The 26,437-nt window shown below is 39.3% G+C and overlaps 1 protein-coding gene across 1 annotated transcript in view; it reads left to right on the plus strand.

Annotated features, from left to right (window-relative positions):
- Positions 1-16,768: 16,768 nt before the first annotated feature.
- The window catches only part of plxdc2a (plexin domain containing 2a), a 32,799-nt gene continuing 23,130 nt past the window's right edge, over positions 16,769-26,437 (plus strand). Inside the window, exons 1-2 of the mRNA XM_057857528.1 lie at positions 16,769-16,841; positions 20,397-20,599. Of these exons, the coding sequence (XP_057713511.1) occupies positions 16,769-16,841; positions 20,397-20,599 (276 nt within the window). The remainder of the gene's footprint in view (positions 16,842-20,396; positions 20,600-26,437) is intronic.

Genomic DNA, 26,437 nt, shown 5'->3' on the forward strand with positions numbered 1-26,437 from the left:
CTGATGCCTCTATTGTTGTCATTGGGATAGATTTTTACTTAGAGAAGTCCCAAAAGGACAAACCATTTAATGGGGGATAGGGATATGGCACACAATTTGTAAGCATATGTACTGAAGAAATTAACACTTTTTGACAGTGCATTCAAGTATTTTTGGTTATTTTAGGGCTGCAGCTATCGAACATTTAAGTAATCGACTGAAAATTCTATCGATTAAACGAGTAATCTGATAAAACATATTTTTAGGTGAAGAGCAATTATAGATATACATGAGAAAACAAGACATTTAATCTAATATTGAACCATTTTCAATCAATCAATGTCTTTATTTTTGATGTACATTGTTGAAAACAGCCAACAATTGCATGTCAGATTTAACAACAATAAAAGACTGCTTTCATTCAAAAAACTTTAAGATCTTATAAAAAAAAAAATGTTTCTTACCTAAAAATGCCATTATGCTTAATAACACACCACTTAAAAGTTAGGTGTTTTTCCCCACGTGTTTCAATTGAATATCTATTTGTGTCAAGCAGAGGTTGCGGTAGACTTTTTCGTTTTCTGTCATTTTGACTGACAGGGTCATAAAAATCCGGTCATAATCTATTTTTACAATGATAGTAATGACATATTCAATAGTATTTAGTTTTCATTCATTTTTAATTAATATTCTGTCCGAACAAGCTTAACAGAGAATCCACACCGTGCCATCACACATCAAGCAGATGAATTTGTAACTTTTTCTCCGCAGCGACAAAAACAGCTGACTGTGGCCCCAGTAGGTAGGCTACATTTGGAACAATGAAATTAACAGTTCACCTGCATTGGCCTGAACGCAGTCTCACACCTTCCTCCTGGTGCGCATGGACTTGAATTGCGTGCCCACTTGTGCAGTCCCTCTTTTTTTTTTTACCTCTTTTATCAACACCATCGTCGTCTTGGGGCTTTTTGAAGAAACTTCGGACGCTCAGTTGCCTTGACATTTTTCCGAGTAAGGCCAACGACGTCATGCATCAAGAGAGAGAATAGCTAATTAATATGCTCACTCGCCACCCTGTGGTCTGGGGTGTGAATTGCAACCCGTCAAAATGACAGATGGACTTCAGTTTTTTCCGTCACAGTTTTAAAACACCGGTCAACGACTGAAAATATTCGGTTCACGCGACCCCTGGTGTCAAGCTATTTTTAAGTTTTAGTTAAGTTTTAAGTTAGTCTAAACTGTAAGTCCTGATAGGATTTTGAGTTTTTGCAGTGTTCAAAATAAATGTATGATACCTGCTGTATTAGAGCACATTAGGGACCAGTGCTACAATTGACAGTTAGCATTATTAAGTTTTTATTTTATACCGTCATCACTCTACAACGCTATGTTTTCACAGATAAAATAAAGCCTGTATGTAAGACACGTTAGCCCCGCATCGACAGTGGTCATAATTAATAGAAACCTAGCCGTCCGCAGGGCTAACGTTACGTGAGCGAGTGACAGTAACGTTTGTTTAAGCGCTTAGAAGTCTACTGCTTTAAGATGGCGGCTGTTTACTAACGCCGCTGACTCTTGTCATTTTGCATCTAGTTCAACATACATGTGATCTCTATGAGACGCATCAGACGCTACCTGCTACCACCGTAGCATCATGCGGGCTAGTTTTTGGCAACGTCGGCGTCTTTTGTAGTGGGTGTCGGCTGCAGTAAGTTTTCTTGCTTCTTCCTCTACGCACGTGACATCAGCGCTCTGTCCCGCATTAAAAGTAGTGCGGGCAAAACGTGATGCTTAGAGCTGTAAAAATTAAACGATTACTCGAGGTGAATAAAATTACTTGGATCAGTTTTTAAACTGGAGTTGCTCGAGAATTCTTTTCAGCTCTAATTTATTTATAATCATGTCCTGGTAATATGCTTGTTATGGCAGAATTGTAGATTGCCTTTAAATGGTGGAACACTTGCTGAGCCAGTTTGAAAAACTCACTTTATTGTGCTATTTATTCAAAATTACAGTTGTACAGAAAAAGGTTGACAAACTGGGCAGACAACATACAAGGGAAATGAGCATACAGAAACAAAGTATCATTAACATCTTCAATGTCACTGAAAGAGTTGAGACTAATCACCTATGAGAATAGTTTCCTTGATTTTCAGACTATAAGCCACTACTTTTTCCCCCTCATTTTGAATCCTACTGCTTATACAGTCCCTGACAAAAGTCTTGTCGCTTATCCATTTTGTAGAAACAGTTGCTAATAACCTGACTTTTAATTATTTAATTGGTTTCAGAAATGGCTCATATGAAAGCTAAGACCAAATGATGTTGAATGTACAAAAATGTGAGTCATCTTTTAATGAAGAAAGTCAAATTTTGGCAAGATAAAGTTTTGTCGCCTACAGAAAATAGTGTGAAAATTGAACAAAAAAATGTACTTCAAAGACAAAAATATGTTACATAACATAAGCGAATTAAGTAGTGGTGCTGTGAGATCCAAATTTAATATTTTGTATGACTTCCATGGGCTTGAAGGACTGCATCTATGCGGTTCGGCAAGGATTCATACAATTTATTGATGAAGTCATCAGCAACATCACAGAAAGTCTTGCATGCCTCCCAGAGTTCATCAACATTCTTGGGTTTCGTCTTCCATGTTTCCTCTTTCATCCTGTTCATGTCTGGTGACTGGACTGGCCAGTCCTGGAGGATCTCGATCTTCTTTGCCTTGAGGAACTTTGAGGTAGAGATTGAATTATGCGATGGAGCACCATCCTGCTGCAGAATTTGTCCCTTTTTATGGTTAGGAATGTAAGAGGCAGCGAAGATTTGTTGATATTTCAGACTATTTATGTTGCCTTCCACCCTGCAAATCTCTCGCACACCCCCATACTGGATGTAACCCCAGACCATGATTTTGCCACCACCAAACTTCACTGTTTTGTGGCAAAAGGTGGCTTTTTCAGATGAATCTTCCATTGAATTACACCGCAGTCGCAGCAAATATTGCAGAAGACCTACTGGAGCCTGCAAGGATCTGAGATTCTCTCAGAAAACAGCTGCCTCTTACATTCCTAACCATAAAAAGGGACAAATTCTGCAGCAGGATGGTGCTCCATCGCGTACTTCAATCACTACCTCAAAGTTGCTCAAGACCAAGAAGATCGAGATCCTCCAGGACTGGCCAGCCCAGTCACCAGACATGAACAGGATGAAAGAGGAAGCATGGAAGACAAAACCCAAGAATGTTGATGTACTCCGGGAGGCATGCAAGACTTTCTGTGATGTTGCTGATGACTTCATCAATAAATTGTATGAATCCTTGCCGAACCGCATGGATGCAGTCCTTCAAGCCCATGGAAGTCATACAAATATTAAAATTGGATCTCACAGCACCACTACTTAATTCGCTTATGTAACGTATTTTTGTATTTGAAGTACATTTTTTAATTTTCACACTACCTTCTGTTGGCAACAAAACTTTTGTTCTGCCAAAATTTGGCCTTTATGTCTTCATTAAATGGTAAATCTTTTTTCAGTGAAACATATTTTTGTACATTCAACATCATTTGGGAAGGTCTTAGCTTTCATATGAGCCATTTCTGAAACCAATTGAATAATTAAAAGTCAGGTTAGCAATTGTTTCTACAAAATGGATAAGTGACAAGACTTTTGTCAGGGACTGTAGTCCAGTGCGGCTTATTTGTTTTATTTGTGTCGATAAGTAACACTTTATTTGACAACAGCGTCATTAGACTGTCATAAGAATGTCAGAATTATGACATGACGCTGGCACGGGCATTTACTGTATGAATGCTGATGACAAATGTCATCAACTTTATTTGGGTTCAGCTCAGATCTTTTACATACATTCAAAAGTGAGATAATTTGCCGGATGACACTAAATGACATGTCATAAGCATTCATTAATGCTCATGATGGTGTCATGTCAATAATTTTGACTGTCTAATGAGAGTCTTATGAAGGCGTCGTCAGATTAGGTGTTACCGGTTAATATCTTTCGGTGTAAATATCCCATAATTCAGTGAAGACCACTGCGGTTTATAGTCTGTTGTGGCTTATCTATGAACAAATGCCATTTTTGTGTCAAATTTGATGGGTGGCGGCTTATAGTCCGAAAATTACGGTAATACCCTAATGTTCACTGTGCCATTGTCAGTGCTAGCACCAGCAGCTAAATCCCAGTGTTGCTAATAATGACAATTCGGTGTATTGAGTTTTAGATGCTTATTAGACCATCTCTCAAGAGAAAATTGGGGAAACATGACCACTTGCCAGAGGACTCGACGTGGAAGCGGAGCCTGTCTGGGAAGGCTACAACCCTGAAGCAAGTGTCGACCATAGACTCTGGGCACCAAGATAGAGGTGGTGAAAGGGGTTTCCAGAAAATTGATTATAAAAATACCCTTTTAGTAAATGAGATAAAATTTTTGTTGGTACCAAAATCTGAATATCTGAAATTCATGAAAATATCCAGCTAATTTTATACAATGACTTGACTACACAGCTTTTTCATAAATATTTTCCAACTTTTTGTCATATCTACTCCTCCTATGCAGGAGTACTTGTAAATGTGTCTCCAATCTATTGACTTCGTTTTCATAAACTTTCTCATTTATGACTCAAATGGCACACACAGACATACAAGTGCCACAATTGTTGAACTTGAAAACGTGTGACTGACAAGGGCGTACGTAGGTTTGCATAGGCATGGTAGGGACATAACACTACTAACTTTTCAGGATGCTGAAATTGTCCCCACCAACTTTTAAGCAACCCTATTTATATTATATAAAGACGAGTTATATAAGTCATTTAGATTGTCTTCCCATATATTGTAAGAAGAATTGACCCGACCATTATTAAGTGAATTACAGTACTTTCATTATGTTCAGACTAACATTGACTCCTTTTCACTTGCTGAATGTGGCAGTCCATTTTTTCCCCCTCAAACGCACGTTTGATTGGCTGATGACTTGACCCCCCCCCCCACACACACACACGCGCGCATTCACAGCCAAACAGAAATACAACATGCTGCCTCATCTGCCCTTTTGAAGACCAGGGATATTAGTTTTTTTCCCTCCAGCAGAAGCCACTGTAAGTAATGTAAAAAGATGTCAATGTTGTGGAGGTGGGGAACACACCACTAATTTTGATACTGAAAGTCCGCCCTGCATCAGAGTTAGCATAACATTAATCTGTGTGAATTTCTCAAACTCAAGGAGGAAGCTGCGTTGAGAGAAATATCCTGCTGTATGTTTTCTACCGTTAACGTTAATCAAACTGTAATGTAGTGAACCAAGGATTACCCCTTTATAGATGGATTATAGAATTGATGATTAACAAGTTTGTATTTCTTATGTATGTTAATATAATTTGTGTTCAAATATTGTAATTTAAATTTGCTAATAAAATCCAGACATTTATTCTGGAAGTTTTTCAAAATGTTTCTTTAGTAGTTTTTGAAGACAAAGGTTTGAATCGTACAGTGTATCACAGGCCCGGCCCGGGCCATTTGGGGGCCCTAAGCAAAATAATGCCAAGTGGCACATATTTTTGGCACACCATTTCGTCACAGTGTACTGTGAAACCCATACATGCAATCCAACCCATACGTCCATATTGTGGATATTAATCAGATTTTGTTGCGCTGCATACTTCAAACTTCTCACCCCAAATGATTGTCAGTATTTACAGTAGATAGCGCCAAACCTTTTTCTAAAAGAGGGAAAAGAAAAGTCAAGAACTTTTATTTTTTTGGCTTGAAATTCAAAACTCACAAAAGTCAAATAAAGCAAACTGTAGTAAAACAAAATAGAATATAAATTAAACAATTGCCACATTGGGGGGCCCCTCGTGGTCAGGGGCCCGAAGCAGCTGCATAGTCTCCGAATAGGCTGGGCCAGCCCTGGTGTATCACCGTAACCAATTTACAGGAAAGTTAGTATAAGTCAATACAGATTTATTTTTGCCTTGATCATTTAGCCTATCAATTAATTAGGTTTGTATCGGTGAGAAATGTAGCCCTGACCCTCGTTCACCCAGTCTGTTTGGTCTTTATAAATGTCCCGTCCCCAGCAAAAAAAAAAGTGTATATGCAGGTTATGCTGTTATATCGTCCATACCAATGCTGAGACCAAACCTACGCCCTTGGTGACAGATGTCTAACATTTGTTAAATGTGCACTTACTAAATATGCGTTTTAACAAAAAAATACATACTTTTATTGCAATTGCTTCTTCAAATATGCAACAAATTAAATGGTTTTTTTTTTTTTTTTTAATGTAACTTACTACCCTCCAATACACAAATTTTCATGAAAATATTCGACTACTTCCAAAGTAAGTTTTACATTTGTATGAAAATCAAAGACTCAAATTACAAATGTAATTGAAAAATGTTTAATGAATTGAAATACTTAATAATGGCAAGTCCATGACTGAGTGTCCCTTTTGACGATGTAGTCGTTCGTATAGAAAAATAAAAGAGACCCCAAATTGGGTTGGTTGTCATTTCTCTCGTTTTTTTTCCTTCGACAATAAAAAGAGACTACAGCCATAACTACTGTATTTTATTCTCTTCAGAACATCATACTTCGTATTTAAAAAAATATTAGTTTTAGCTGCAGTTATTTTTTTTTTATTATTATTATAAAAAGCTAGAACTGACGCCTATTTTAATTTGGACCCCGTGGCGTGGGGGAGTTGCGCTTCTTCGACATCTAGTGGCTAGACGTGAAATTACAATTGAAGCTGCTGTTGCCTTCGGAATATCTTGGGAATTTAATTTTGTTTTTAATCAATAAAATTATTTTTATAAGCGAAGTAAAATCAACTTTGGTTTTCTTGACTTAAACGCTTAAATTTATATGGAGAAATATCAAAAACCTAACGTTATTTACTCAAATGTCATTTTTGTGACTAAGTCTTCACAATTCCAACAGTCCCTAAATGCAGCGTGGACCTCCAGTTGTAGTCGCCCCTGTCCCAGAGGTTAATAAAAGTGGCGGACAGTTGATGTGCTGCCCCAAAGTCTTTATTTATTTATTTTATTTTTAAACAACTTGCCAAAGGAATAATTATTATCGTTCTGGGCTTTAACTTAATACCCGACGCAAAAGCACCTTTTTAAAGGCGATTATGATGAAGACGCTGTGTGTTATTACGGGACTGCTGGTTGTTGTCCAACTTCCAGTCAGCTACGCGACGCCAAGATCTGATTTTGGTAAGTTCACAACTCTTAGGGAATATTTTAATTTAAATGTTATTTCATTATTATTTGAATTCACGTGAAGTATACTTTGGCTTGGAATCAATTTATACCCAGATACGCATACACAAAGTCAATTTCCAGGCCAGGAAAAAAAAAAAGCAGGAGTTAGTATTGGTTAAACATTTATTCAAAATTTAACGTATGTTATAAGGAATTCATTTGACTAATTATTCATTTTATTTCTATTTTTAAAATGTTCAATACACAACTATCTTATTTGGTGATAAACCTTTCACATTTCAACTTAATGCAAATCTGAATCCATATCACTAATAGCATTTTAATGGAAGTTTGTTTAAGTATGTCACTGTCGATATATATATATATATATATATATATATATATATATATATATATATATATATATATATATATATATATATATATATTCTTTTTTTTTTTATTATTAAAGCTATTAAAGTAATTTTACATTCTATAACATATTTAAAATAGAAATAAATATTCATATTCATATATATGCAGCTGCTGCTCCCTGTCTGTGAAACGCCCTCCCAGACCACCTTAGAGCCCCGCAGACGGTGGATGCATTTAAAAAAGGACTAAAAAAACTCATCTTTTTTTAAAAAAAAAAAAAAGCTTATTCTAGCTAATTTTATTTGACTGTCTTATTTGTATCTGATTGGTATCTGATTTTATCTGTGCTTCTGTTAGTTTTTGCTTTTACTCTTTTATTCGTAGTTTTTTATTTTTATGTTAATGTGCACTTTGAGATTTGTTTTTCAAATGTTAAGTGCGTTATAAACAAAATGTATTACTATTATTATTATAAAAAAACAACATCCCTCTCACTCTTCGTGGGGTGATTTCTGTGTCATCCTCAAGCTCAGATCCTCGACAAGAGGCCTGGAAGTTAGAGGGTCCTGCGCATTATCTTAGCTCTTCCATGGACCATAGTCTTCTGTACTGAGGCGTCATCTTAGGGGTTACTGCCCCAAGTGCTTAACGAGACCCATAATAGCCATCACCTTCCACATCCACTCCAACTGCTCTTTCAGCCCTAGGTTCTTCTCCACTTTCAAGCGTTCCTTCTTCCTGATTGTTGGCATCAGCTGGTATTGCCACATCTATCGCCATCACTCTCCTGTGATCAGTGGCGAACTTGGCAATTTTGGGGCCTAAGGCGAACATATTCAGGGGCCCTCTTCATGTGTCAGGGGTTAAAAAGGTGAGAAGGGTGTGAATAAAATATGTTCTGGTACACTAGGGCTGTCCTGAATGACGAATTTTCTCTTGATTAGTCAGCCGACTAGTTTTACGATTAATTGACTAATCTAATAAGTTTCTTTTTTTTTTTTTTTTTTACTAATTTAGCAATGAAATTTTTGTTGATGCTTATTAAGTCACAAAACTATTTTGGAACACTTAAATTTTTTATTAAAGTACAAATAATCATGTAAAAAACAATAATTAATCACAAACAAACAATGAGGTTAAATGCTGATATCATTTACTGGTGCAAAAGAATGGAAAGTAAACATTAAGAACACTGACTTTGCCTTTCCAACATTATTCAAAACAATTCTTTAAAAAAATTCTAGCAATATTATTATAGTATACTACTATATATAATAGTAGTATAATAATTCAACATCTTCTCTGTCTTGCGGGGTACCGCAAGGCTCTTATTTTAGGGCCTGTTCTTTTTGCGCTTTATCTCCTACCTTTAGGATCAATTATAAAAAAGACATAATATCGCTTTTCATTTTTATGCTGATGACCTGCAGCTTTATCTGCCCCTGAGGCCTAACAAAAAAACTGCTCTTGCTAAATTGATGGAGTGCATATCTGATGTGAAGCAGTGGCTTGCACAAAACTTTTTACACCTTAACGAGAGCAAAACTGAATTTATTACTTTTGGCACACCTTCCATGATGAAAGCCCTTGAGCCCAACTCTTGTGCTCCGGCTGACATTTTTAAGACGCACGTTAAAAATCTCGGAGTGATATTCGATAGCAGGCTTAACTTTGAAAAGCAGATTAGTTCTGTTGTAAGAGCAAGTTTTTTCCAGCTCCGTCTCATAGCCAAAGTGAAGCCTTTTCTTAGTCGCCACGACCTTGAAAAAGCAATTCACGCTTTTATAAGTTCAAGGCTGGACTACTGCAATGCACTTTATGTTGGCCTACCCAAGTCCTCGATTTCTCGGCTGCAACTTGTTCAAAATGCTGCTGCTCGATTTTTAACAGGTACACCTAGACGTGAGCATATTACCCCCGTGCTATCATCACTCCACTGGCTTCCAGTCAATTTTAGAATTGATTTAAAACTTTTACTGTTTGTTTTTAATTCTATTAATGGCCAGACTCCATCTTATCTATCGGAAATTTTAACTTTTCGTAACTCTGGCAGGACTCTTCGCTGACCAGCCAGCTTTTTTTAGATGTTCCGAGGTCAAAACTTAAACAGTGGGGAGACCGATCCTTTGCGGTTGCTGCCCCCAGGCTGTGGAACAGCCTTCCCCCCGAAATCCGCACCACCACGGATGTAGGTCTTTTTAAGTCTCGGCAAAAACGCACCTTTTTAGACTCGCCTTTTACAAAGATTAGGATAGCCTGGTTTTATTAGCTTAAGGGCTTTTTTAATGTTTTTCGATTTTATCGGTTTTATTGTTTTACTTGCTGGACTTTTATTGTGATGCGCTCTTTGTTTTACTTTATTTTTTAAATGTCATTGTATAATATTTTCCTGCCTTTTATTTATCTTGAGCCATGTTTTGTTGTAAAGCACTTTGAGGGCCTTTCGGGTTTTGTAAAGGGCTATATAAATAAATTTGATTGATTGATTGATTGATAATTATAATTATTCATTGCCAATCATATTTGTCATTTGAAAGCTATTCTTAGTGTAGAATCTGTATTATGTCGTATTTACTCAACATATTATAATATTAATTCTGAAGTATGTGGGATTAACTCCAGAAATCATTATTTATATGACAAACATGACGTGTTTTTGCTTTTAACCAGCTGTTTAGTGCTATTGTATGACTGATTGGAACTGTACTACATTGTTTCGCCACAGGGTGTGCTGTCGTGTATTTTATGTTCGGTGAGAAGAAGAAGAAAGTTAAAAGACGCATTAGAGGCCTGTTCTCAACTTCTCCTTCACTGGACTTTGGCTATCATGGAGAGCACGTTCACTCATATGTTCAAAATAAACGATAGCCGACGTGCAAAGGAGCAAGTGAGCTGTAAAAATAGCGAGCTTAGTGGCGTGAAAACCGCGGGAGAGCTGAGTGAAGCTAATGAACAGCTAAGCGATGCTAAACTGCGCTAAATGAAGCTAAGCGACTGATACTCTGTCCGTCGTCGTGGAACAGTCCATTGTATTGCGTGTGGGGGAGGGGGGGATAATATAAATGCAGCATTCAAATGGCTTTCTTTTTTGTTTTGTTATTTGTTTGTTTGGTATGCTGACATAATTATACATGACCAATAGTCGGGGGTGCTGCTGGCTCCGGTGGCCCAAGCCGTTGCTCGTTGGGGCAAGGGCAGCTGGTTAGGGGCCCCCTACTGGTTGGGGGCCTAAAGCGATCGTCTACTTCGCCTGAATAGTAGATCCGCCTATGCCTGTGATCTTTGACCACCACCACCATGTCCGGTTGGTTAGCCTTGAGATTTTTGTCCCACAGAACCTTGGCCTCGTTGTTCTTGGCCACCCTCTGTGGCTTGCCCCATTGGGATTTGGGCACTTCTATTCCATAGTCGTGGAACCCAACCCGTGCCGGGGGACCCTCTCTGTACACCGCGATGCTCTGCGTTGTGTTGTTTATGGGTAATGGGTTGTATGGCAGAGAGAATTAGGCGAGTGGACACAAGCTTGGACTGTGCAGTTTATTGGCACAATGATTACTGTGGCCGTGCTGTGTATTAGCTTTTTGGTATTGAAGGAAAAAGAAAGTTTATTTTTCCTTTTTACAGGTTCTTTAATTCTCTTAACTAACAAGAGATGACGACACACAATTCAGGAAAAAAAAGAAAGCATTGATCACATTCGGTATATACAGTGCCTTGCAAAAGTATTCGGCCCCCTTGAATCTTGCAACCTTTCGCCACATTTCAGGCTTCAAACATAAAGATATGAAAATAATTTAATTTTTTTTGTCAAGAATCAACAACAAGTGGGACACAATCGTGAAGTGGAACAACATTTATTGGATAATTTAAACTTTTTTAACAAATAAAAAACTGAAAAGTGGGGCGTGCAATATTATTGGGCCCCTTTACTTTCAGTGCAGCAAACTCACTCCAGAAGTTCAGTGAGGATCTCTGAATGATCCAATGTTGTCCTAAATGACCGATGATGATAAATAGAATCCACCTGTGTGTAATCAAGTCTCCGTATAAATGCACCTGCTCTGTGATAGTCTCAGGGTTCTGTTTAAAGTGCAGAGAGCATTATGAAAACCAAGGAACACACCAGGCAGGTCCGAGATACTGTTGTGGAGAACTTTAAAGCCGGATTTGGATACAAAAAGATTTCCCAAGCTTTAAACATCTCAAGGAGCACTGTGCAAGCCATCATATTGAAATGGAAGGAGCATCAGACCACTGCAAATCTACCAAGACCCGGCCGTCCTTCCAAACTTTCTTCTCAAACAAGGAGAAAACTGATCAGAGATGCAGCCAAGAGGCCCATGATCACTCTGGATGAACTGCAGAGATCTACAGCTGAGGTGGGAGAGTCTGTCCATAGGACAACAATCAGTCGTACACTGCACAAATCTGGCCTTTATGGAAGAGTGGCAAGAAGAAAGCCATTTCTCAAAGATATCCATAAAAAGTCTCGTTTAAAGTTTGCCACAAGCCACCTGGGAGACACACCAAACATGTGGAAGAAGGTGCTCTGGTCAGATGAAACCAAAATTGAACTTTTTGGCCACAATGCAAAACGGTATGTTTGGCGTAAAAGCAACACAGCTCATCACCCTGAACACACCATCCCCACTGTCAAACATGGTGGTGGCAGCATCATGGTTTGGGCCTGCTTTTCTTCAGCAGGGACAGGGAAGATGGTTAAAATTGACGGGAAGATGGATGCAGCCAAATACAGGAACATTCTGGAAGAAAACCTGTTGGTATCTGCACAAGACCTGAGACTGGGACGGAGCTTTATCTTCCAGCAGGACAATGATCCAAAACATAAAGCCAAATCTACAATGGAATGGTTCAAAAATAAACGTATCCAGGTGTTAGAATGGCCAAGTCAAAGTCCAGACCTGAATCCAATCGAGAATCTGTGGAAAGAGCTGAAGACTGCTGTTCACAAACACTCTCCATCCAACCTCACTGAGCTCGAGCTGTTTTGCAAGGAAGAATGGGCAAGAATGTCAGTCTCTCGATGTGCAAAACTGATAGAAACATACCCCAAGCGACTTGCAGCCGTAATTGGAGCAAAAGGTGGCGCTACAAAGTATTAACGCAAGGGGGCCGAATAATATTGCACGCCCCACTTTTCAGTTTTTTTATTTGTTAAAAAAGTTTAAATTATCCAATAAATTTTGTTCCACTTCACGATTGTGTCCCACTTGTTGTTGATTCTTGACAAAAAATTAAAATTTTATATCTTTGAAGCCTGAAATGTGGCGAAAGGTTGCAAGGTTCAAGGGGGCCGAATACTTTTGCAAGGCACTGTACATTTATTAAGGAAAAAGTAATTTAAAGCTCATCGATCAGGACACATCTCCTGAAATACCAAAAGGTGACCCCAGAAGAACTGCCCCGAATACCGTTTATATTTGCTGTCTTCCACAAACCGAGGGGAAAAAAACAGCAGCCTTGTGCCGTCCATAGCTAAACTAAACAATGGAAGTGAAAGTCCTTGTACTGTAGACAGAGGTGGGTAGAGCAGCCAAAAATTGTACTCAAGTAAGAGTAGCCTTACTTTAAAATAATATTACTCAGGTAAACGTAGTCATTCAAAAAATGTACTTAAGTACAAGTAAAAAAGTATTTGGTGAAAAGAATACTTAAGTAATGAGTAACCCATTGTTAGTAACTGCTCATAAATTTGTTAACTTTGTGCTGAGAAAAAAAAATCTATATGAACTGATGCTACAATGATACTGTACAATAACCCATTACATAACTACATTAAGTCAAAGAAATACAAAAATAAATATCATTGAATTCCGGCGAGAGAAAAGCAGGACAGAAGTGTCGACTTATCTGTACAAAGAACATGAGTGCCCTCCAGTGGAGAGGATAGTTCCTAGTTTGAATAGGGAATAGTTCCTTCATAGTTACTATTATGAAATCAAAAGGATCATATCTCCGGTTTTCCGCGGTTAATCGGTGCCAAATAAAGACTGGGAGAGACGATAAAATCCGTGCTTTCAAGTCATGTTGAAGGCACAGATCTCTCTCAAATACCGTATTGGCCCGAATATAAGACGGTGTTTTTTGCATTGAAATAAGACTGAAAAAGTGGCGGTCGTCTTATATTCGCGGTCTGGGTATAATGTCTATTCAAGACGCTAGATGGCGCCAGATATCATTGAAGCGATGTTCTGTCATGACAGATCTCAGCTACTCTCAAGTTTAACCAGTTTGCATTATTTTATTGCAACGTTTTTCCTTATTCAGATTTGTTTCAAGACTACAGTTACAGTTAGACTTCACTTTGATGGCTAATGCAGTTATTGCAATTTTGTTGTTTTATCACAATACATTGGTTTATTTACATTTGAAAAACCAGAAGCCATTCATTTACGAATGTGATTGCACTTTAGTTTACATATTTAGAAATGTTCAGATATTAAGATTTGAATGAGGCAAAATAACATGCTTTTTCTCTCAAATATGTTGTTATAATCATTTGTTTCAGATGTACGATAATTATTTTCTGTATAAAAATTAATTTGGTGTTCAAAAAGTCTTTTTTCAAACTTGAGTCTTGCAAAAGAGGGGGTCGTCTTATAATCAGGGCCGTCTTATATTCGGGCTAATACGGTACTTCATTTTTTACGGTGCTTTAAAGACGCCACGTGATTGAACATGCTGCCGTGATCATAGTACGGCAAGCTTGTGTCTGATTGGTATAATGGAGTCATGTGATTATTGTTGCGACGTCTCATTGGTAAAATTGGTAGAGCTATATTTGGCATCACTAGCAGAAAAAAAACAACAACTCTAATATGAAAAATAAAGTGGAAAAATGTAACGACTCTTTTGTAGCCCAAAGTAGCTGAGTTAAAGTAGTGTTTTTTCTTCATAAATCTACTAAAGTAAAAATAAAAAGTATGGCTTGATAAAACTACTCTTAGAAGTAAACTTTTACATACAGTACAAGTAAAAGTAACTGAGTACATGTAACGCGTTACTACCCACCTCTGACTGTAGATAACACGCAGCTATGAGTAGATCATGTACAACCATGTGAAATGAAAAGATATGAATTTGTGTGAATAAATGGACATATATATCTACAGTGTACCTTCAGAGCATCATTCACGTCATGATCCCTCTTCATAAATCAGCAGCTCTTGGATTGAGGCTGTTTGTGTTTGCTAGGGCTTGGTGCCCAACCACGAATTGGTGGGGGTGATGATGGCATTCTCCCACTGACAGGTCATCCTGGCTCCCCCTTGCCAAATTATTGCTCATCAGTCTCCAAGTGTGATAGGAGTTTTCGAACATTTTCGAATATATAAGGGCTGTCAAAATGATCGCGTTAACGGGCGGTAATTAATTTTTTAATTAATCACGTTAAAAAATTTGACGCATTTAACGCACATGCCCCGCTCAAACAGTTTAAAATGACAGCACAGTGTCATGTCCACTTGTTACTTGTTTTTGGGTGTTTTGTCGCCCTCTGCTGGCGCTTGGGTGCGACTGATTTTATGGGTTTCAGCACCCTGAGCATTGTGTTTTATAAATTTTATTAAAATGAAAACATTAAGAGGGGTTTTATTTAGGGCTGTCAAACGATTAAAATTTTTAATCGAGTTAATTACAGCTTAAAAATTAATTAATCGTAATTAATCACAATCGCATTTCAAACCATCTATAAAATATGCCATATTTTTCTGTAAATTATATATATATTCTGTAAAATAAATTGTTGGAATGGAAAGATGACACAAGATGGATATATACAGTGGGGAGAACAAGTATTTGATACACTGCCATTGGGAAAACCCATTGGCAGTGTATCAAATACTGTTCTCCCCACTGTACATTCAACATACGGTACATAAGGACTGTAGTGGGCATTTCACTCTACTGTCATTTATATCTGTTTTTGCTGTCTATGCTCACTCTGAAGCGTCTACTTTTTCCAAAGCTAAACAGCTAGTGAACGACGCCTTAATAATCAGACTTCTTCCTTTTTCATCTGATTTATTAATAAAATAGCCTCAAACCATTGTCCTCTTTAGACCGTCGTAAAACTACAAAAAAAAGTACACAAGCATTGCATTAGCAACAACGATAGTTTAGTACGCTATACAGGTTCACTAAACATAAACAAAAAGCATCTCATACAAAAAATAGAACATTTCGCTTACTAACATAATATGTACATTCTTTACAACAACCATACTTACGGACAAATCTTGTCCAAGGATCATATAAGCACAACATTACAACGTAGGCGACAGCCCGAGACGTCGTGCAGCCATATCAAACTGGCAAGAAAAAAATAAACCATGTTGCAAAGCGACCACAAGAGTTCGCTGTTAGACAGTACAAAAACCCTTGCTGTAAAACTTACCAAAAGGCAGAATACTGTCTGAGCGGGACATGTGCATTAATTGCGTCAAATATTTTAACGTGATTAATTTTAAAAAATTAATTACCGCGCTTTAACGCGATAATTTTGACAGCCCTAGTTTTAATATAAAATTTCTATAACTTGTACTAACATTTATCTGTTAAGAACTACAAGTCTTTCTATCCATGGATCGCTTTAACAGAATGTTAATAATGTTAATGCCATCTTGTTGATTTATTGTTATAATAAACAAATACAGTACTTATGTACAGTATGTTGAATGTATATATCCGTCTTGTCTTATCTTTCCATTCCAACAATAATTTACAGAAAAATATGGCATATTTTATCGATGGTATGAATTGCGATTAATTACGATCAATTAATTTTTAAGCTGTGATTAACTCGATTAAAAATTTTAATCGTTTGACAGCCCTAGAATATATATATATTGCGTGTTTTCATTTTTAAAAATGTGAACTGACTTAACTGCATATTTTGGGTGTGTTGCTTATACTTTTATAAACATTACATAAATACTCATCTATTTAAAAATGTCGATTATAATGGAGCTGACTATTTTAATGGGAATATATTTTTAAATTTTTCTACATTAGTTTATTAGATTTGTGTTTTTTGTTTGGCGGGAGTTTTTATTGTGGTATTTTCTTTTGTATTTATGGTTTGATATAAGAATGACTCTATGAATTCGGCATGTGACAAGCACAAACTACAGCACCGGCTGTAGCTGGTGTAGTAGCACCCATGGGTGCCCTGCGTTGCTGGTGTGAAGAATGTGCTGAGGCTGACTTCTTCACCCTAGGCTGTGAAGAGCTAAGTGAGTCATCGGTAGCGGCGTGACAACCATAAGTGAAGCGTGTTGGCCTAAGCATGAACGATGCCTTCATGAACCATGTACATTATACTATTGGTCCAATATTATACTATTATTATTGTCAAAGTTTTTTTTGTTTTTTTTTAGGTTTTTGAAGGCAAACCAAAGATTTTCTATATTAAATGCAAATATCTTCTTTATCATCTAATTTAATCTTAGTCAGACCGGGCTGCAGAAAGAAATTATAGGGGGGCATTACATTTTTTGGGGGGGAGGCACACTTCTTCAACGTAAATTTAGCCTGAACAGTGGCATTATTACCCGTACATTACTACATCAGTGCATTGAAATATTTTCTGTCACTGAAGTCACAAGTGGTAGTTAATCGTAAAATCTATAAGACAAACGAAAACATACCTGTCAACCCGAGGCCGTTGGCAATTTTAAAAATAGTGACGTATGCCCTTACAAATAGGTGACTAATCTTACAACGTTCTATATAGCGTGTTGGTAATCTTACTTTTAAAAAGCAATTAATTAGTTACAAATTACTTCTCCCAAAAAGTAATTAAGTTAGTAACTCAGTTACCTGAATGTAGGAGTAATTAGTTACTTGGCAAAGTAACTGATGTTACCTTTCAAGTTATTTTTTCATAAAAACAAAAAAGAAAAAAAACAGTAACCTTTGCTATGTTTGGAAATTGTTTAATGTTGTGAATCAACTGTTAAAGTGGTTAAAATTGCTACCGTTTTGCATTAGGTCCCTTCTGCCTACTTTCGCCATGTTAGTTTTAAAACTGTTTCATCATTAAAGATAGATTCAAGTCAAGATTTTGCCGATTTAGGAGTATTTTAGATAAAAAGTTACTGAAGTTCACTAGGAAGCTTCACTACAACAGAGCCTTTCTGAGCAGTCTACTGCTTCAAAATGGCGACTTTTTATTATTGCCGCCGTCTGTCATTTCGCATGTAGTTCTATACGCATTTGATATCTAGGCATACATTGTAGGCTGTCGGCTACAGTCAGGAAATATTGGAGCCACCTAGCCTAGCATCACGTTTGCTACAGCGTCAAAACACTCTTCTCTCTGTGTCTCCGCTTTTCTTGCGTCATTCAACCAACGTAGTAACAGGGACGCACATTGCCTCGGTGCCGAAACGGTGACAAAATCCGAACGGAGGAAAAAAAAACGTAATGCACGAAAAACATAGATTTTGAACGTATGGCGTACACATTTAAAAATCAGTGCTCACTTGTACAAATTACGCCGAAACCGTACAACTTGACAGGTATGCGAAAAACAATGGTGCAGTTCTGTGTGCATTTATTCAACTAAAGTGCTTCAGCATAATGATAACATATGACATGAGCACCCAATGGCCGGCGACTCGGCCCGCCCCCTTTATCTGTAATTGGCTAGAAATTGCCTTTGTTCGCTGCTCAGATTGGTTGAATTGAATGACGACAGATCGAGATACAGTGCCTTGCAAAAGTATTCAGCCCCCTTGAACCTTGCAACCTTTCGCCACATTTCAGGCTTCAAACATAAAGATATAAAATTTTAATTTTTTGTCAAGAATCAACAAGTGGGACACAATCGTGAAGTGGAACAAAATTTATTGGATAATTTAAACTTTTTTAACAAATAAAAAACTAAAAAGTGGGGCGTGCAATATTATTCGGCCCCCTTGCGTTAATACTTTGTAGCGCCACCTTTTGCTTACAGCTGCAAGTCGCTTGGGGTATGTTTCTATCAGTTTTGCACATCGAGAGACTGACATTCTTGCCCATTCTTCCTTGCAAAACAGCTCGAGCTCAGAGAGGTTGGATGGAGAGTGTTTGTGAACAGCAGTCTTCAGCTCTTTCCACAGATTCTCGATTGGATTCAGGTGTGGACTTTGACTTGGCCATTCTAACACCTGGATACGTTTATTTTTGAACCATTCCATTATAGATTTGGCTTTATGTTTTGGATCATTGTCCTGTTGGAAGATAAATCTCCGTCCCAGTCTCAGGTCTTGTGCAGATACCAACAGGTTTTCTTCCAGAATGTTCCTGTATTTGGCTGCATCCATCTTCCCGACAATTTTAACCATCTTCCCTGTCCCTGCTGAAGAAAAGCAGGCCCAAACCATGATGCTGCCACCACCATGTTTGACAGTGGGGATGGTGTGTTCAGGGTGATAAGCTGTGTTGCTTTTACGCCAAACATATCGTTTTGCATTGTGGCCAAAAAGTTCAATTTTGGTTTCATCTGACCAGAGCACCTTCTTCCACATGTTTGGTGTCTCCCCTAGGTGACTTGTGGCAAACTTTAAACGAGACTTTTTATGGATATCTTTGAGAAATGGCTTTCTTCTTGCCACTCTTCCATAAAGGCCAGATTTGTGCAGTGTACGACTGATTGTTGTCCTATGGACAGACTCTCCCACCTCAGCTGTAGATCTCTGCAGTTCATCCAGAGTGATCATGGGCCTCTTGGCTGCATCTCTGATCAGTTTTCACCTTGTTTGAGAAGAAAGTTTGGAAGGACAGCCGGGTCTTGGTAGATTTGCAGTGGTCTGATGCTCCTTCCATTACAATATGATGGCTTGCACAGTGCTCCTTGAGATGTTTAAAGCTTGAGAAATCTTTTTGTATCCAAATCCGTCTTGAAACTTCTCCACAACAGTATCTCGGACCTGCCTGGTGTGTTCCTTGGTTTTCATAATGCTCGCTGCACTTTAAACAGAACCCTGAAACTATCACGGGTGCATTTATACGGAGACTTGATTACACACAGGTGGATTCTATTTATCATCATCTGTCATTTAGGACAACATTGGATCATTCAGAGATCCTCACTGAACTTCTGGAGTGAGTTTGCTGCACTGAAAGTAAAGGGGCCGAATAATATTGCACGCCCCACTTTTCAGTTTTTTATTTGTTAAAAAAGGTTAAATTATCCAATAAATGTTGTTCCACTTCACTATTGTGTCCCACTTGTTGTTGATTCTTGACAAAAAAATTAAATTTCATATCTTTATGTTTGAAGCCTGAAATGTGGCGAAAGGTTGCAAGATTCAAGGGGGCCGAATACTTTTGCAAGGCACTGTAGGATGAATAGAGGGTTCGTCCTCTCCGTGTGTGTGTGTTTTGTGGAAGATTTAAAAAATTACACAGTACAGTTTAATCGAGCTAGGGTGGGCACAGCAGTCTCTCAGGGCGGGCCCGGCCCCCTAATGCCCGCCCATGCCGCCGGGTCTGATCTTAGTTGGTGCTGGTGTTTTGTCCTAACTTCTGGCCAGCAGCTGATGATGATTTCATTCACTTTTTTTTTTTCCTTTCCAAGAAAATCATTTTTGTTGTACTTGTTGTTGTTTTTTGAAAAGAACGTTAAGCTCATATCTCCATGCTTTTTAAAAAAATATATTGATATAATTCACATTGGTAAATTTATCCATTGTCAAAGCATTAATTTCATGGCTGATTTATGATAGAATTATTTAATTGAATTCAATTTAATTTAGTTGTTAAACTCCCCACAAAAATGTACTGTTTTCTGTTCACACTTTCAGGTTTGAGTCAGACGCAATCTCCTACCGTGAAAATCCCACACAGATCCCCCGACGGGGTAAACAGGTGGCAATCCAGGCCCACTTCTGAGGTTCCCGGCTGGGCGGTTGCTCCAAGGGGCCTCTACAGGGACCGCCACCGACCGGACGACTCAGACATAGACCTTCTCTTGGAAGAGGGCCACGACAACTCCACTCAAATTGTGGTAAGAAACCACATCATTATTTTAGCTAGTGCAAAAGATATAATCAAGAGATACTATATAGTAAATGAGCTAATCTCATGGCAATCCAATGCAAATGTAATCTTAACAACACGATTTTGTAAACATTATTTGATAGAACGCTCTAATAGCAAACGGTGGTGATCCACTGAAATACACCTCTATTTGTCACCATCTCAAAATCACCGATAGCTTGGAAATTCAGTGATCCCTCGCTACTTCGTGCTTCATTTTTCGCGCCCGCAGTCCATCGCGGATTTCTTTTTTCAATGAAAAAATAAAATAAATAAATACAGATGAGCTGCGCCGATCCTATCACTTAGGCTACGGTCATACTACAGGTCTTAATGCACAAATCCGATTTTTTTGTGTTTTTCCGACCCGAGTGAGGCATTAACTTGACGGTCTGAACGTGACAAGTCGCATAGAACTGGACCATTTTGAATCCGATCTGGGTCAATTTCATATGTGGTTCAAATCCGATCTGGGCCACATTTTTCCAGACTGTCGCGGCGGTCTGTTCAGTCCAGTCTCTCAAATCTGAATTCATGCAGCAATTACGTCATCAAAAAGAGAGAGAAACGCTGCAGTAGCTGTGCAGCTGTGCATTATTAGCTCCTAGCTTGCCTTGAACACGGCTTTTTAGGAAGGGTCGGACTTAACAGTCATAAAAAAAATAAAAATGGGTTGAGGATAAGCCTGTGAATGATCGGTTTTCTGTCTGCTCCATATAAGCAATATTTCAACATTGCTTACACGGCCGAGAGTCGGGGCAAACTGCCCGTATGTGTGTGTGACATGCACGGACAGTGCGTGCATGCTTTCGATCCATATACTTTGAATATAAGCCTAGACGGGGATTATTTATGTCTGTTATTTGTGTCCTCTTTTTAAAAAGCAAAATATGATATCCCTGGAATGACGGATGACAGCCAGCATGTGTGATCATTTGTTTTGATGCTTCTGCGCATGCGGGTCGTCTTGCTTAGCGCGTGTCGGACTGCGAATTAGTGCGCATGCATAATACTTGAATGGTCTCAATGGACAAAGGCAGCCTGAACGGGCACGCCAAAAAACCAGATATGATAAAAATCGGATTTGTGCTTTAAGATCTGTAGTATGAACCTAGCCTTTTGTCACTGTCCCTCCTACTGAATTTCTTGGTCAGGCAGTGCACCGGAGTTGCTTATTGAAGTTAACGATGATTGACAGACGTTAAGGTTTCCTCTTGCCGGAGAAGCTTGTAAGCCGAAACTTCAAAGCGCCGCATGATCAAATATTGTTTAGCTTGTTAAACACTTGCTGTGGCAACTCATTGTATGTAAGTGAGCAGGGTAAGCGGATTTGAGTGGACTCACTCACTGAAGCATTTAATAAGGACAAGCATTTTTCTACATTTTTTTGTTTAAAAATAATTCGGTGGGCCAGTAACATCTTTAAAACTTATCAAAATTATTACATTTGAAGTGCTTAAAACCATTTATGTACACATATGTACACACACATATGTACACACATACATAAAATTTTTTTTTAAATTATACTTAAACGAAGTTTTAAAAAAAAGCAACATGTCTTTTATTTATCTTTTCAATGCTAAATCCGAATAAATACATTGAACGCACAATTGTATATTTATTTTTTTTTTTTTGGAGGAGAGCTACATCGCGCTTTTTTCCCCCGTGGGATCTGATCCCCATTAACCGCGAAAAACGAGGGATCACTGTATTGCCACTTCTATTGCTCACTGCTATTGTCCTTGCACTCCAGATCACAGATCGCTCTGGTTTATTGCAACAACATTACAAGGCTCCAATGGCATTCATGCTTGATTGAAATGTTGGGTCTAAAACACCTTCTTCAATGTAGCTGTTGACCCAGAGCGAGGTGACAAAAGGCAGGACACAAGGAAGCAGGAGTCAGAGAGTCGACTTTTACCAAACTGCAGTTTTGGGGAGAGTCGGAGAGCGGAACGTGCCAAATCGGAATCTCACTGAGGTCTCTCTCCGGACTTCCCGCACTGCTGACTTTTATTGAGGGCTTGTTGCTGGGCGGAATATAGTTACAACACTTTTGTCCAACGTGGCAGTTTCGATCGGTCAAGTTCCTTATTCTAGTCATTGATTTAACAGTCACACGCTTGATTGAATTAACAGTCACACTCTTGATTGAATTAACAGTCACACTCTTGAGCGGGCAAGATAACTTGTTTTGAACACACATTTGCAATCAAAGTACTGTAGCTTGGTGGAAAAGTACTGAGACGTTGTGTGATGAATCAACATATGTGTGTGTTTATCTATTCATCAGCAGAATGTGAGCAATAAGAATGTAAGCACATGATTATGGGCTAAAACTGTATTCTTCATAATAGCTTGGGAGTGCGCATATAATAGCTGTGGGAGAGCAATCTTGTATGACCCGCAGAGTATAATTAATGGTCATACAATTAAGCATATCTTACAAAATGGCAGTACCAAATGTAAAAGAAATAGAAAAAAGGTTTTGTGCTAGTTTTTATGAAAATGTCATAACAGCAAATAGGAGAAAAACAGAATTAACATGGTGAATTAACAAAAACATGTAAATCATGTATATAATGAAATTTCATTTTGGACACATAATGGTAAAACCAAACAAACAGTGTTAAAAGTGTGGAAATATTTAAGATGCTTTCTTTTTAGAAACAAATTGCCTTTAGAATGTTTACTAACAGTCATTCAAATACATCAGTTAAATTGGACATAGTCATACATATAAGTGGTATATGTCCTTATCTTACTCATCAAATTATATCAACATGACAAGATTTCAGATTCAGATTTATAAGATTATTCCTTTGAATTTGTGAATTTTTTACTCTTGTCATTACCATCATTATCAATTTGGGAAGGCGCATATCATAGTGCATGTTTAAATTGAACTTTTCCATGCTGGATGTTCTCAGTACTGCGGGCACGCACAATCTCACACTCTTTTGTGGAGACGTCAGTGTCTCTACCTATCATAGATTGACGTGTAGGACACTGATGAAATATGAGTTCAGTCCCCACAACTCACTAAAAGGCCATTTCATACTTACATACTTGATACTTAACATTCCTTGTCCTGTTCAGCTGCTTAAACATGGAGAATGGTAAATCTGAATATCTTTATAGGCTAAAAAAAGTTTTAATTGTATTTAATTTAATTGTATTTATTTCTAATCAGTCAGGAAGCTGCAGCTAAAACAGAATGCTGCTGCGAGGGTTCTTATTAATCGTTCCACCGGCTTCCTGTGAGTCGAAGAATAGACTATAAAATACTACTGCTGGTCTACAAAATCATAGACTTCACTATCAGTTGACGAGACAGCTCCTACAGAACAGACATTGAGCCACGGCTTCCCGTAGGGGGCCGGGCCAGACAGAGCGTCGTGGCGGCTTTCACTGCGGTAAACTCACGCTGTGTTCTAATTAGGGTTGTTCCGATCATGTTTTTTTGCTCCCGATCCGATCCCGATCGTTTTAGTTTGAGTATCTGCCGATCCCGATATTTCCCGATCCGATTGCTGTTTTTTGCTACCGATTCAATTCCAATCATTCCCGTTAATTTTTCCCGATCATATACATTTTGGCAATGCATTAAGAAAAAAATGAATAAAACTCGGACGAATATATACATTCAACATACAGTACATATGTACTGTATTTGTTTATTATGACAATAAATCCTCAAGATGGCATTTACATTATTAACATTCTTTCTGTGAGAGGGATCCACGGATAGAAAGACTTGTGACTTTGTATATTGTGACTAAACATTGCCATCTAGTGTATTTGTTGAGCTTTCAGTAAATGATACTGCAGCCATTCAACCCAAATGCATGATGGGAAGTGGAACCATGACTCTGCGTAGTGCTACCAATTGATATATCTTCTCTGCGTTGGGAAATAACATGAGGTGTTAAGAAAAAGATCAATTGCTACCTTGCTTCCCCACATTGCTTCCCATGATATTTTTAATCGTAGGGATAGGGAATGTAAGTGTTAGGGTCCGCGAACGGAAAACAAGATTGGACCAAAGAGCAGACAAGAGACAGAGGGAATAGTAAAAGGGGTTTTTAATACAACTAAAAAACACGCGATCGTGGAAAAAGGGAGAATAACAAAAGGAGTCCGTGACAAGAGGTCGACGGGGATCAAATAACACTAAACTAAGCGGTGGGCAGCGAGCCAACAAGATAACAAAAATAATCACACTCAATACCTGCACAAGGTAGAGGAATCACCAAACGAAAAAACAGCTGGCGCATAAACTAGCAAATCCAACGAGCCTCGAAAGTACTGGTGTCAAATGGCGAACAGCAAGCAAATATCTCGGCAACGTTGGCTTGGGTCGCCGGCGTTATATACAACTGTTGAGTTGCTGGAATTAGCCACAGGTGCGATGATGGGAACGCCCACACCGCCGGCTCTGTAATGGAAAACAAAATCTAACCAGCAACAGAATGTGACAGTACCCCCCCTTCAAGGAGAGCCCCTTGGCGACCCACCTGGCTTCCCGGGACAGCGCGCGTGAAAGTCGCGGATGACCGAGGGATCCAGGATCCAGGAGCGGGGGACCCATTGGCGTTCTTCAGGACCGTAGCCCTCCCAGTCGACCAGATACTGTACACCCCTGCCCCTCCTCCTCGAGTCCAAAATAGACCTCACGGTGTAGACCGGGTCACCGTCGATCAAGCGTGGAGGTGGTGGGGGTGCTTCCGGAGGGCATAGCGGGCTGGAGGAAACTGGTTTCAACAGGGAGACATGGAACACTGGATGGATGCTGAGGGAACGTGGGAGCGTGAGCTTCACGGCTACAGGGTTCACCACCTTTTCCACCTTGAAAGGCCCAATGAAACGGGGACCCAACTTCTTGGAGACCCCGGCAAGATGCAGGTCCCTTGTAGACAGCCAGACTTTCTGGCCCGGCCTGTACAGAGGAGCCGGTCTCCGGTGACGGTCAGCCAACATCTGGTTGCGTGCTGCTGTCCGTGAAAGCGCTGCACGGGCGTCCCGCCAGACTCTGTGTGCCCGCCGCAGGTGTTGTTGCACTGAGGGTATGCAGACGTCTGACTCCTGGGACGGGAATACAGGAGGCTGGTAGCCGTATGCAGTCTTAAAGGGTGACATACCTGTGGCTGCACTGACAAGTGTATTATGGGCATACTCCACCCATGGGATATGAGACGACCAGGACGCAGGGTGCTGGTGGCAGACACACCGGAGGGCTGCTGCAAGGTCTTGGTTGGCCCGCTCCCTCTGGCCGTTGGTCTGGGGGTGGTAGCCCGACGACATACTTGCTGTGGCCCCCATGGCCTTGCAGAACATCTTCGAAACTCGAGATATGAATTGGGGGCCCCTGTCGGATACCAGATCAATGGGTATGCCGTGAATGCGGAAGACTTGACTCACGAGGATGTTTGCGGTTTCCAGCGATGATGGCAACTTTGGGAGCGGAATGAAATGTGCCATCTTTGAGAACCGGTCAACAACTGTCAGCACTACCGTATTTCCCTGGGACTTGGGAAGGCCGGAGACGAAATCCACAGCAATGTGGGACCATGGACGTGATGGAACTGGCAGCGGGCGCAGGAGACCAGCAGGAGCATTGTGCGACGACTTGTTGCGGGCGCATACAGAGCAAGCCCGCACAAACTCTTGGATGTCAGCATTCATTCCAGGCCACCAGAACTTCTGGGATACTAAAAACTGTGTCCGGGAGGTCCCCGGATGGCAGGCCACCTTCGAGGCGTGCCCCCATTGCAGCACGTCCGATCTGTGTTCTTGGGGAACA

This window comes from Corythoichthys intestinalis, chromosome 14 (genome assembly GCF_030265065.1).
Source record: "Corythoichthys intestinalis isolate RoL2023-P3 chromosome 14, ASM3026506v1, whole genome shotgun sequence".
Lineage (NCBI taxonomy): Eukaryota > Metazoa > Chordata > Actinopteri > Syngnathiformes > Syngnathidae > Corythoichthys > Corythoichthys intestinalis.